This window comes from Heterodontus francisci, chromosome 48, assembly GCF_036365525.1.
Source record: "Heterodontus francisci isolate sHetFra1 chromosome 48, sHetFra1.hap1, whole genome shotgun sequence".
NCBI classification, from domain to species: Eukaryota; Metazoa; Chordata; class Chondrichthyes; order Heterodontiformes; family Heterodontidae; genus Heterodontus; species Heterodontus francisci.
This window is the reverse complement of record NC_090418.1, coordinates 13,015,344-13,027,938: the sequence shown is the minus strand read 5'-3', so window position 1 is coordinate 13,027,938 and position 12,595 is coordinate 13,015,344. Positions and strand designations below refer to the sequence as shown.

At 48.2% G+C, this 12,595-nt stretch overlaps 1 protein-coding gene across 8 annotated transcripts in view; it reads right to left on the bottom strand.

Annotated features, from left to right (window-relative positions):
- Positions 1-877: 877 nt before the first annotated feature.
- LOC137357522 (neuroligin-1-like) overlaps positions 878-12,595 on the bottom strand; it is a 465,591-nt gene continuing 453,873 nt past the window's right edge. For 4 of the 8 annotated variants that reach the window (XM_068023891.1, XM_068023893.1, XM_068023894.1 and 1 more), the window contains 3 exons: positions 8,409-9,198; positions 3,723-4,539; positions 878-3,100 (listed from right to left, as the gene is read on the bottom strand). In XM_068023891.1, coding sequence (XP_067879992.1) covers positions 3,083-3,100; positions 3,723-4,539; positions 8,409-9,198 — 1,625 coding nt within the window. In that variant the 3' untranslated portion in view covers positions 878-3,082. Of the gene's footprint in view, positions 4,540-8,408; positions 9,199-12,595 lie in introns of all 8 variants that reach the window. The other 4 variants (XM_068023898.1, XM_068023892.1, XM_068023895.1 and 1 more) reach the window with 1 other exon arrangement.

The window sequence follows — 12,595 nt, the reverse complement described above, 5'->3', positions numbered from 1 at the left end:
TGGCCTTCTCTTCCCCACCCACCACTCCCTGCCACCCTCCTCCCCTCCCCCATCACACGTGAGACTCTAGTCAAGGCACTGAAGTGGCCACTAACCATTGCATGAGAACATCCATCATCGCTGGTTCAGGGCATCAAGGTATGGGAAAAACTTAACACATCCTGAGAACAAAAATAGTAAGGGAGTGGGCGGGGGGTGGGGGTGGTGGGTGGTGCTGGTGAGGGAGGCGGGGGCGGGGGGTGAGGGGGGGTGGAGGGACACGAAAGCTAAAGACCCCGCCAAGAGTGAAACTATCAAAATGGATGCAGAATCTGAAAGGATCGTTCTAGAAGGCCAGTGGACCTGAGAGCGACACCCAACAATGGAGATCATGTCCAGTTTACACCAAATATTTTGTCCGTCGTAACACAACAACAACTTATACTCATGTTGCGCCTTTAACGTAAGGAAGGTGTCAATTGCCCATTGTAGGTTTGACTTAATGCCGAGAGTAATCACTCTCAATTGGCGCGATGCCTCGAGTGAACTGCCTCATTGGCGGTCTACAGTGAGTGATGGTGCATCCCCCTACCCTGAAAGATCCAACCTTCAAATCCCTGAAGATGTCTTCAAGAAAACCCTGCTCTGAAATCAGCAGAAAGGAGGTAGAGCGTGTTTAACGCACAATTGCTTTTTTTTCATAAGGAGATCACTACCTCTTGTCACGCACATTCACGGATGCAATTCCTTGGCCTTCAGGTTCACCCTCGTGCTCCCCCTTCCCCCCGTCCCTGTCATAAGCAACTGGTTGACTGCAACAAAACAAAGCCACATAAGGGTGTAACAGTTTTAAAATACTTTATTATTCTAAGAACAAAGTTTGGCGCTGGTCGGGCAACCACTCCAAGCGAAAAGGTCCCTCAGAGGCCACCGGCAAACCAGTCGGCCCGTCGCCAAAAAAAAAAAGTCGTTCCTTCCCGGATATTGTTTCGAACCCTCAGCCCAACTTCACAAAACGCCGTTGGCTGGGATTCGGAAAACCTGTCGCTGGTGAAGGCCGGCCTGGGCTTTTGCATCAGCACCAATATTATTTCAGGCCGCAGTCCGCTCACCAAAACTTCTCTTGCCGCGTGGACACGACTGCCGGGCGGCACTGTCGACCTTCCCACCGCCATCCCCACCCTTCGAAGCGGCACTTCCCGTTGTCCTTAGATGCAATTGTGAAGACAAACGCATTCAAATAAAGAAAACAAAAGACAGCCAATACAAATAAAAGCGGGGAGTTAGGGAATTGCAGTTGCCGGTCACAGGCAAGATGGGCTGAATGGCCTCCTTCTGTGCTTTATGACTTGGAGTATACTCCCAGTGAAGAACAACTTGCCCTCAAGGCATCCAGGTCAAGTTACAACTAAGCTACCTGGCCCAAGGAAGTTAATGACTATTCAAAAAGAGACATACACACAGTGCACTTATTGTGGCTTTATACTTGCTACAGCTTAACTTGGAGAGTGGGGCACTTTGCCATTTGGGTATCACTGGAGGTGGGAACAGTAGCCCTTGGCTAGCTGAGGGGAGGTGGGGAGGTCAGGAAGTAGGGGAGGTGAGGAAAGATAATCTATCCATATTAACTGAATGGAGCCCAAGGAGATAGGGCCATTAAACGCGGCCCATCTTTTTATTTATTTTGTTTTTTTTTACAAAGTGCGAGCCCGCCACTCAACTGAAACAAAACTATTTACTGCAATCACAAACTTCTTCTGTTAATGAGAAAAAAAAGGACACTATTCACTTTCCTAATACAGCAGTTGTTTGAACAGCATTTGTTATCCGCCACGAGGCTCCGTACGCAATGAAGCATAAAGTAAACTGCCCGAAAGGCTCCCCAAGTCCAAGATGGCGAACTCGATCATAAGGAAGTAATATACAAAATGTTGTCCGAGGATCATAGTGACATTCTTTTCGTTTTCCTCCCTTAATCCTCGCTCTGAAGATTGGACGGTGATGCAAGCCAAAGATATATGGGTGGAGGCAATGCATTGTCATAAAAGAGTGACCTTTGACCTCTCCAAGCCCCCGTGACACCTTTCACTAATAAGCCAACAGCACATGAAAAAAAAACCCCATGGCTCTCCATGTCACAACTGTTTAAATAAACATTTCTTCCTTTTTATTCCCCCTCTCTCTCTCGGACAAAATATTACTGACATCTGTGGATATTTTGTCAGTCTCGGTTTTTTTTTCTGTGAATTTTTTTTTTTCGTTTATATCAAAACTTAACCATGCTCGTTTTTTTTTTGAGCAGACGCAAGATGCAAGTGACCTTCGATGGTGAAGTACAAAGGGGGATGGCGGAGGGAGTCACTCGGAGCGCGATGAGGCCTCAACCACGCTCGCGGGCCTATCAAGTGGCTCCACCCGATGGCGTAACGCCTCCCAGCGACAAGATCCTCGCCGGTTCCCAATCGAACGGCCTCCGACATCGAAGCTCCTGTTTGCTTTGTGCGCTGACAACCGCTGCTGTGGGTGAGCGTCTCCCCCCCTCGCTCTCAAAACACCCCCTAGCGTTTCATCGAGAACGAGCAGGCGGACTCCGCCAAGGTTTGGCGCTCCATGTAAATATATTAGCAAAGAAGCCAAAGTCCTTTCCCTATCTGTCTCCACAAATGTTGGTGAGTTAACGGGGATAAGGGTGGGTTTGGGGGAGGGGGGGAGGGGTGCAGGAGGGGGCAAGTGGTTTTTTAAAATCTTTCTTTCAGTCAGCATGACTTTACTACTGCAAGGTCAACTCTAGATGACGCCATTTTGTTTTATTTTCCCGCTCCCTTTTCAGGAGCAGATTCAGCTTTTCTTTGTCTGAAAGCATCTCCACGCTTGGTGGATTTATAAATGTCACGGTTATTCTCCGTTAAACCATAAGCATTCCATGGCGAAATATAATCTCTGGATATATTTTCAGGCCTACTCCTTGTTGCTGGAGTCTAGAAGGAAATAAACCCTGGTTGGTCCCGTTACTTGCGATTTCCCCAGTTCAGAGGGCAATGTTCCTTGAACGTTTTTTTGTTTCAATTTTTATAGGTAGCAGGATTCGTTTTTTTTTTCTCTTTTAATGCTCCAGTCGTACCTTTGAATGAAACAAAAATGAATATGGAATTGCTGTACAAAAGAGCTTAGTCTTGAGTTACTTAACTACACTTAAGTTTTCAAATCATACATCCTCTGGAAAATTTAACAAAAAAAAAAATGAATCATAGGTTCAAGTTATCTTAAATACCATGCAATCCTCCAAGCAACCACATTTTAAACTTAATTTAGTTTTTTTTTTGGTACATATTCCTATATTTGATTTATAATTTATTGGGTAGCAAGTAGGCCGAAGCCTAAATTTCCTTGGCACTGGGATACTGACTTTAAAATTCCTTGGAGACAGAGGGAGGGGAGGGGTGAGGGAGGGGGGTAGGTGGAGGGGGAAGGGAGGGAGTGAGGTGGAAGAAGGAATAATATATTGCTTCCCCAAAATATGTCCCTGAAATACAGTTTACATTAAGGGGGAAGATTTTGTGAAAAATATCGAATTATTCAGCTAAACGCTTTTCGCTCTTCGAGGTGTGTCTTCGTTTTCCAAAATAACAAAGCTTTGTCAACAAATTCAAACTTCAATCTAACATTTGGAGCCGTGTTTTCCACAAGGCCTTTCCTTTGTGACAAAGTACAGGGTTTAGCCTTCAGTTGAGGTCTCACTATACCCTGGTAGTAGAGTGTGGATGCGGCAGAGTGTTGTTATGCCCAGCTGGGTAGGTGTTGAAGGAGTGAAGTGGCTGCATCCCGCTGATGGTGCTGGGGATCATGGTGATGGTGTTCGGGGTCATGAGGGGGACGTCATCGGGCGCTCTCCTCAGCGCCAAGGTGTAGTCGGGCGGGCAGGCCGGGCGCAGGATCTCGTGGGGCCTCAAAGGCTCCAGGTCGTGGGCCTCGTGCTCGCTGTGCTTGATCTGGAGGGACATGATCTCCTCCTCCTGGGCGTGGGCGAGGTCGTTGGTGGTGTTGCGCTGGGGGCTGAGCCGGCGGTGAAGCTCGTGCCGCTTGTCGCGCTTGTAGTAGAGGGCGGCGAAGGCCAGGATGTTGAGGAAGAGCAAGGAGGCCCCCACAGCCACCGTGACGCTCAGCTCGGTCGAGTAGTCCCGCGAGTCGTCCGGCAGGCGGGCGTAGTTGGGCGGCTCGTCGGTGCGCTCCTGCTCGGGGGGCGAGGTGATGAACGGACGCTTGGTGGTGACCGTCCAGCCTTTGCCGTGGGCCCGCTTGGTCATGAAGGGGTCCTCCGGTGGGATCTTGGTGGTGGTGGACGTGTATTGCAAGATATCGTGCAGGTTGTGCAAGTGCGGCACCAGCTCGAGCCAGAAGGCAACTTTGTTCGCCCGGTAATGCTCCCGGATCCTGGGCTTCAGGCCGATGTGCAGGTATGGTTTTTCCTTTGAGTTGAATTTAGTCCATGCCACCTCTTCAAAGCGGTTCGGTTTGGTGTGGATGAATTTTGTATCCTGAGGAACTGGCTTGTTGGGATCTCTGCAAGGAGGGGAACAAAAAAGTCAAACAATCTGTGTTTATATCTCGCTGGTAAACATCGCAAAAATGCCCAAGGGGCTCCACAGGAATAATTATGAAGCAAAACCTGACCCCGAGCCACACAGTAAACAGATGGCCAAAAGCGTGGTCAAAGAGATCGGTTTTAAGGAGCATCTTAAAGGAGGAGAGGTTTAGGGAGGGAATTCCCCAGCCAGGGCCCTCAGTAGCTTGGTCCTTCTGATTTATATTCAAGCCACTCGCATCTGAGTCCAACTGGTTTTGGTTTTGATGCCCGTTGCAGAATTCGCAAAATCCGGGCCTACACTCCCAGCGCCGTTCTGAGGGCATGCTGCACTGTCAGAGGTGCCGTCCTTTGGTTGTTAAGCTGCTCCTATTTCTTTGGCTCTTGTGTCTGGCCAAGAAGCCCCCAACCAAGACCACCAAAGCAAACTGATTAAAAGAGCAACCACCTCAATTCTGTGTTCACAATGGCAGTCACTCCACTCCAAAGTCATTCACTGCATAGGAAACTCTGATAGATGTTTCTGAGAGGAGACAAGGCTCTCGAAATAAAGATGGCCACCGCGCCTAGTCTAAACATTTGTTGCCACTGTAGACATTTTGACCGTGTAAAGAGATGTGGATAGAGTGAGATGCAGTGAGGTGGCCAGAGAGCTCCTTTCCAGCAACGAACCTCTACCCCTTTGTCTTTGATCAGCCCAGCCTACGCATCTTCCCACCCTATCCCTTAATCCTTTCTCTCTCCAGGAACGCATCCGATTGTCCCTCGATCCCAATCACACTGTCAGCTCTCCCCGCTAAACAGCGGGGCACAGTAATGTCGAAGTTCGGTGCCTTGAGTAACAATCTAGAGTTGAGTTCAAATCCCACATTGGCCACTTGGGAATTTGAAGTCACTTGGCATGAGTGAAGTGCCCATGTTGGTAAAAAAACAAACACAGCTGGTGCACGACTGCCCCTTTGAGGGAAGGAAACCTGCCGCCCGTACCCAGTCTGGGCCTATATGTGACTCCAGTCCCACGCCAACGTGATTGACTCTGAACTGCCCTCTAAAGTGGGCTGAGTGAACACCAAAACCAAAATCAAGAAGTAGGCCCCACCATTGCAACCTCCAGGGTGGGGGGCACCTAGGGGTGGGCAATGAATGCTGGATCTTGCCAGTGATGCCCACATCCCAAGAAGGAGTTTCCGTTTGGGTAAAGGATTCCATCCAACTGCCCATCCTACTTCTAAATTCCAAATTTAACGCCCGGTATTCAAACCCTTTGATCACATTAAATGATCGGCCCCCTTAGAATTGTTGAAAACACCAAATGCCGCCTTTTCGGGAATCTCCTCTTTTCCAAATGCCCGTGGTTTATGGAGGCACCTGCTCCCGGCTCCTGCCCCTGCCAGTTCCAGTCTCCCACTTATTAAACTGCACGTCAAGGTGTGCCCTAGATGGTCCAAATCCACCTCAACTGAATCATGGAAAGACACAGCACAGACGGAGGCCATTCAGCCCATCGTGTCTGTCCCAGCCCCTTGAAAAAGTTATTCAAATTAGTCCCACTCCACCTCCCCACACCCCCAGTTCTTTCCCCCCCCCACCTCACCCTGAAAATTTTCCCCTTCAAATATTTATCCAATTCCCTCTTTTGAAAGTTACTATTGAATCTGCTTCCACCGCCCTTTCAGGCAGCGCGTTCCAGATCACAACAACTCACTGCGTTAATAAATTCTCCTCATCTCCCCCTCTGGTTCTTTTACCAATTATCTTAAATCTGTGTCCCTCTGGTTACTGACCCTCCTACCACTGGAAACAGTTTCTCCTGATTTATTCTATCAAAACCCTTCATCATGTTGAACGCCTCGATTAAAATTTGACACTGAGCCACATAAGGAGATATTAGGGACAGGTGGCCAAAAGCTCGGTCAAAGAGGTCAGTTTTAAGGAGCGTCTTAAAGGAGGAGAGAGAGAGGCGGAGAGGGTTGGGGGGGGGGTGGGGATTCCAGAGCTTAGGGCCCCCAGGCAGCTGAAGGCACGGTCGCCAATGGTGGAGTGATGGAAATGAGAAATTAGATGAGTGGAGGGGACGTTGCAGCGCTGTTAGGTGAACGGGACTTGGTGCGAGTTGGGACACGGGTGGCAGAGTTTTGGATGAGCTCAAGTTTACGAAGGGTAGAGTGTGGGAGAGCAGCCAGGAGAGCATTGGAATAGTCAAGTCTAGAGGTAACGAAGGCATGAATGAGGGTTGCAGCAGCAGATGAGCTGAGACAAGGAGCTGAGTTGGGCAATGTTACAGAGGTGGGAATAGTGCCTTAGTGACAGCGCAGATATTTAGTCGGAAGCTTATCTCGGGGTCAAACATGACAGCAAGGCTGTGCACAATCTGGTTCAGCCTCAGACGGTTGTCAGGGAGAGGGATGGAGTCAGCAGCTAGGGAACAGCGTTTGGAACGGGGACTGAAAACAATGTGTTCAGGCTTCGCAATCTGATCTAAACAGAACAATTGCGGCTTCCGCAGTCACTACACATTAAATGAAGACCCTTGTTCTTGAACAGGAATAACGAGTGACGCACATCCCAGAGACTCGATGGCGAATACATCTAGTGATAGTTTGGTGACACCACGTTTATGAAAATAAAACCACCTTGTTGCCAGTCTCAGGTGTGGCTCAGCGGGTATCGCTCTCAGCTTTGAGTCAGCACGTCGGGGGTTCAAGTCCCAATCCAGAGCCTCGAGCCCATAAACCTGATTGGCATTTCCAGTGCAGTACTGAGGGAGTGCTGCACTGTCAGAGGTGCCATCTTTCAGCTGAGGCTCTCTCAGGTGGATGTAAAAGATCCCATGGCCAGTATTCTGAAGAAGAGCAGGAGAATTCCCCCCTGTTAATAGTGTGTCAGTGGTTTGATTCTGTACAGGTGATGGGTATTAATTGGGCTCTTAGTTGAACACATAAGCAGACACTCACTGAGACTGGTGGAGGGTTTTAAGTGAGGAGCTACGTGTTTGTAATCCTTTTACTCTGCACAATAAATGTGAAACTGAGTAAATATAGGCTCCAGCTTTATCCTTCCATAACAAGCTTTCTGGAATTTAACACTTCCTAGTGCCCGGGGCCAATATTTAACCCTCAATAAACATCACTGACAAAACAGATGATCTGGTCATTATCCTGTAAAGGTTATTGTATCCTACTGGGTACAAATTGACCACATTAACTCAGCTTCACTAAAATACCTCAATGGTTGTGAAGAGCATTGGGAAGACCTGAGGTCATGAAAGGCGCTATATAAATGCATGTCTTTCAGTTTCTTTATCAGTAAAAGTAGTAGCGATTCGCAAGGCTGTTCCCAGGAGTGAGAGGTTACAACCATCAGGAAAGATTGAACAGACTGGGGCTCTTTTCTCTAGGAAAGAGAAGGCTGAGGGGTGACCTGATCGAGGTCTTTAAAATGATGAAGGGGTTTCGATAGGGGAGACGTAGAGAAGATGTTTCCACTTGTGGGGGAGACCAGAACTAGGGGGTCATCAATATAAGACAGTCACTAATAAATCCAATGGGGAATTCAGGAGAAACCTCTTTCCCCAGAGAGTGGTGAGAATGTGGAACTCGCTCCCACAGGGAGTGGTTGAGGTGAATAGTGTCGATACATTTCAGGGGAAGTTGGATAAACACATGAGGAAGGAATAGAAGGATATGCTGATAGGGTGAGATGAAGTAGGGGGTGGGAGGAGGCTTGTGTGGAGCAGAAACACCAGCACGGAGCAGATGGGCCGAATGGCCTGTTTCTGTACTGTGAAATACTATGTAAACGTCACAGAGAGGCTTTGGGCCCCGAGGGATGAAAGTGGCCCACTCACCCAGTCTTGGCGAAGTTGGTCCAGTAGGTCATCACCACGGCGCTCAGCATGACATCATTCTTGGAGAAGTTGCACGGGAAAAGCTCGGTGACGCCAATCATGGGGATGCCGAAGACATAGGGGATCTCGTCGCCGTGGGCTGCGTCGGCCCACACCGCCTTCATCTCACTCTGGCAGTGGTGGTAGAAGGTGTAGAAGTAGGTGGGCGACTGGTACTCGGCGTGGAGCCGGGCTGTGGCGATGGCTGGCGCCACCCACTGGTGGTCGGTGAAGAGGGCTAGCAGCGTTTTCCTGCGCATCTCGCCATTGTCGCGGTCCGCCCAGTCTGTGTACATGAACTTGATTGTCTCCCTCAGGATGTCCTTGCCTTCCGGGTAGCCGTAGAGATTGTCCACAAAGTTGGACACGGCAAAGTCAAAGTAACTGGCCGAGATGCCGTCCTCATTGTCCACCAGGGACTCCACGAACTTGAAGCCTTCCCCTTGGTTGACCCCCAGTAGGATGTCGTAGTTGAGGAACTCGCCTTGCTCCATCAGGATCTCGGGGTCGTCCGGCAAGACATCGCCGTCAACCACAGGCCCGAAGGCAATGTGGTATCTGGTGGGCTGGATGTCCTGGTCCACCAGCTCCCGGTAGGACTTCCTCCGCAGGCACTCCACCACGTCCACCGTCTCCGGGAAGTTGCAGCCCACCTTTTTAGCCAGAATCCGCGTGTACTTGGCCGGCTGATAGTTGACAGACCAGCTCGATATCGCAGTCCCGCTCTGAGCGATGGCTCTCTGGAATAGACCTGGCGAAGAAAAAGAGGAAACCTCAGCCTGGTGTTTTGTCCTCCCCCACCATTCTAATCTCATTACATAAAACTGTGCTCGGATATGATACGACACATTTTATAGAATCATAGAATGGTTACAGCACAGAAGGAGGCCATTCGGCCCATTAGGATAGTGCTGGCACTCTGCAAGAGCAACTCAGCTAGTCCCACTCCCCTGACGTTTCCCCATAGCCCTGCAATTCTTCTTCTCATTGGGTAATTATCCAATTCCCTTTCAATTGAACCTGCCTCCACCACACTCCCAGGCAGTGCATTCCAGATCCTAACCACTCGCTGCGTAAAAACATTTTTCCTCATGTCGCCTTTGGTTCTTTTGCCATTCACCTTAAATCAGTGCACTCTGGTTCTCGAGCCTTCCCCCAATGGGAACAGTTTCTCCCTATCTACTCTGTCCAAACCCCTCATGATTTTGAACACCTCTATCAAATATCCTCTCAACCTTCTCTTCTCAAAGGAAAACAGACCCAGCTTCTCCAATCTATCCACGTAACTGAAGTCCCTCATCCCTGGAACCAATCGTGTAAATCTTTTCAGCACCATCTCTAATGCCTTCACATCCTTCCTAAAGTGTGGGGCACAGAATTGAAATTGAGGCCCAACCAGTGTTTTATAAAGGTTCATCACACCGCCCTTGCTTTTGTACTCTATGCCACTATTTATAAAGCCCAGGATTCCAAATGCTTTACTTACGGCTTTCTCAACCAGCCCTGCCACCTTCAACAATTTGTGCATAAACACCCCCAGGTCCCTCTGCTCCTGCACCCCCTATAGAATTGTACCCTTTATTTGATATTGCCTCTGCTCATCCTTCCTCCAATGTATCACTTCACACTTCTCTGCATTAAATTTCATCTGCCCCATGTCCTCCTATTCCACCAGCCTGTCTTAAGTCCTTTTGAAGTCTATGACTATCCTCCCACAGTGCAGAACAGTTGCAAGTTTTATAGAATCTGCAAATATTGGGATTGTTCCCTTCACACCCAACTCTAGGTCATTAATATTGCTCAAGAAAAGCAAGGGTCCTAATACCGACCCTTGGGGAACCCCACTATATACCTTCCTCCAGTCCAAAAAATAATAACTGTTCACCACTACTCTCTATTTTCTGTCACTCAACTAACTTCACATCCATGCTGCTACTGTCCTTTTTATTCCATGGGCTCTAACTTTTCTGACAAGTCTGTCGTATGGCACTTTATCAAAAGCCTTTTGGAGTCCAGGTACACCACATCAACCGCATTACCCTCAACCCTCTCTGTTACCTCATCAAAAAACTCGATCAAATTAGTGAAACATGACTTTCCCTCAACAGATCTGTTCTGGGTTTCCTTAATTAATCCGCATTTTTCCAAGTGACTGTTAATTTTGTCCCAAATTATGGTTTCGAAAACACTGGGTAAAACAAACCCAAATCATTTGTTAATATGACCTTCACCTCTCTCACTCCTGGCTTTTCCTTCTCTCTAGAATTCACAGGCAACATTACTTAAAGTCTTACAGCACAGAAGGAGACCATTCGGCCCATCGCGCCTGTGCCGGCTCTTTTGAAAGTTACTATTGAATCTGCTTCCACCGCCCTTTCAGGCAGCGCGTTCCAGATCACAACAACTCGCTGCGTTAAAAAAATTCTCCTCATCTCCCCCCCTCTGGTTCTTTTGCCAATTATCTTAAATCTGTGTCCCTCTGGTTACCGACCCTCCTACCACTGGAAACAGTTTTTCCTTATTTACTCCAGCAAAATCTCCCTTAACTTTCTCTGCTCTAAGGAGATTAATCCCAGCTTCTCCAGTCTCTCCACATGAACTGATGTCCCTCATCCCCGGGACTATTCCAGTAAATCTCCATCTATCCTATCCCAGCTCCGACTCTGTTTCGCCTTGGTGGTGTCCTGAATCATGAGCTTTGACCTTCAACCTAGGTTTCTTTTTACCTTGTTGGAGAATGCAACTGCAATGGAGAATGAGCTTGATATGACTGTCTAACCTGACGATTAACCCCTTCACTCCCACAACAGACATTGGGGTACTCTTGCAGTCCAAACTCATCTGGTGTCTAATTTAATTATTGGGGTTGGGGGAGGGCGGGAGAGTGGGGTTCTGCTCCTCAATTTATGGCTCCACATCAGTCCCATGTGGCCGGGAGCTAATCAGTAGGTCAGTGAGCACAGTGGGCGATGGGAGAATGGGAATTGGTGCGTGCTGGGAGATATTTGAATGTAGCTTCTACTCAGTAACTTAGGGCTCTTATAATCAATCAATCTACAACAGCTTTTGTTTCCTGGGATTCCTGGGAGTGAGTTATACTATGTAATAGACCCCTGGGAGTGTGTTACACTGAATAATAGACCCCTAGGTGTGCGTTCCACTGAATAATAGATCCCTGGGAGAGAGATAGACTGAATGATAGATCCCTAGGCGTGAGTTACACTGAAAAATAGATCCCTAGACGTGAGTTACACTGAATAATAGATCCCTGCGAGAGAGATACACTGAATGATAGATCCCTAGGAGTGAGATACACTGAAGAATAGATCCCGAGGAGTGAGTTACACTCAATAATAGATCCCTGGGAGTGTTACACTGAATAATGGACCCCTGGGAGTGAGTTACACTGAATAATAGACCCCTGGGAGTGAGATACCCTGAATAATAGACCCCTGCGAGAGAGATACACTGAAGAAGAGATCCCTGGGAGTGAGATACCCTGAATAATAGACCCCTGCGAGAGAGATACACTGAAGAATAGATCCCTCGGAGTGAGTTACATTGAAAAATAGATCCCTGGGAGTGAGTTACACTGAATAATAGATCCCTGCGAGAGAGAAACACTGAATGATAGATCCCTGGGAGAGAGATACACTGAAGAATAGATCCCTAGGAGTGCGTTACCCTGAATTATAGAACCTTGGGAGAGAGTTACCCTGAATAACAGACCCCTGGGAGTGAGTTACCCTGAATTATAGATCCCTGGGAGTGAGATAACCTCAATAATAGATCTCTGGGAGTGGGATACCTTGAATAATAGATACCTGGGAGTGAGAAACCCTGAATAGTAGATCCCCGGAAGGGAGTTACCTTGAATAATAGACACCTTGGAGTGAGCTACCCTGAATAATTGACCCCTGGGAGGGAGATACAATGAATAATAGACCCCTGGGAGTGAGGTATCCTGAATAATAGACCCCTGGGAGTAAGATACCCTGAAGAATAGATCCCTGCGAGAGAGATACACGGAATAATAGATCCCTGGGAGTGAGTTACACTGAATAATAGATCCCTGCGAGAGAGAAACACTGAATGATAGATCCCTCGGAGTGAGTTACCCTGAATTATACAACCGTGGGAGAGAGTTA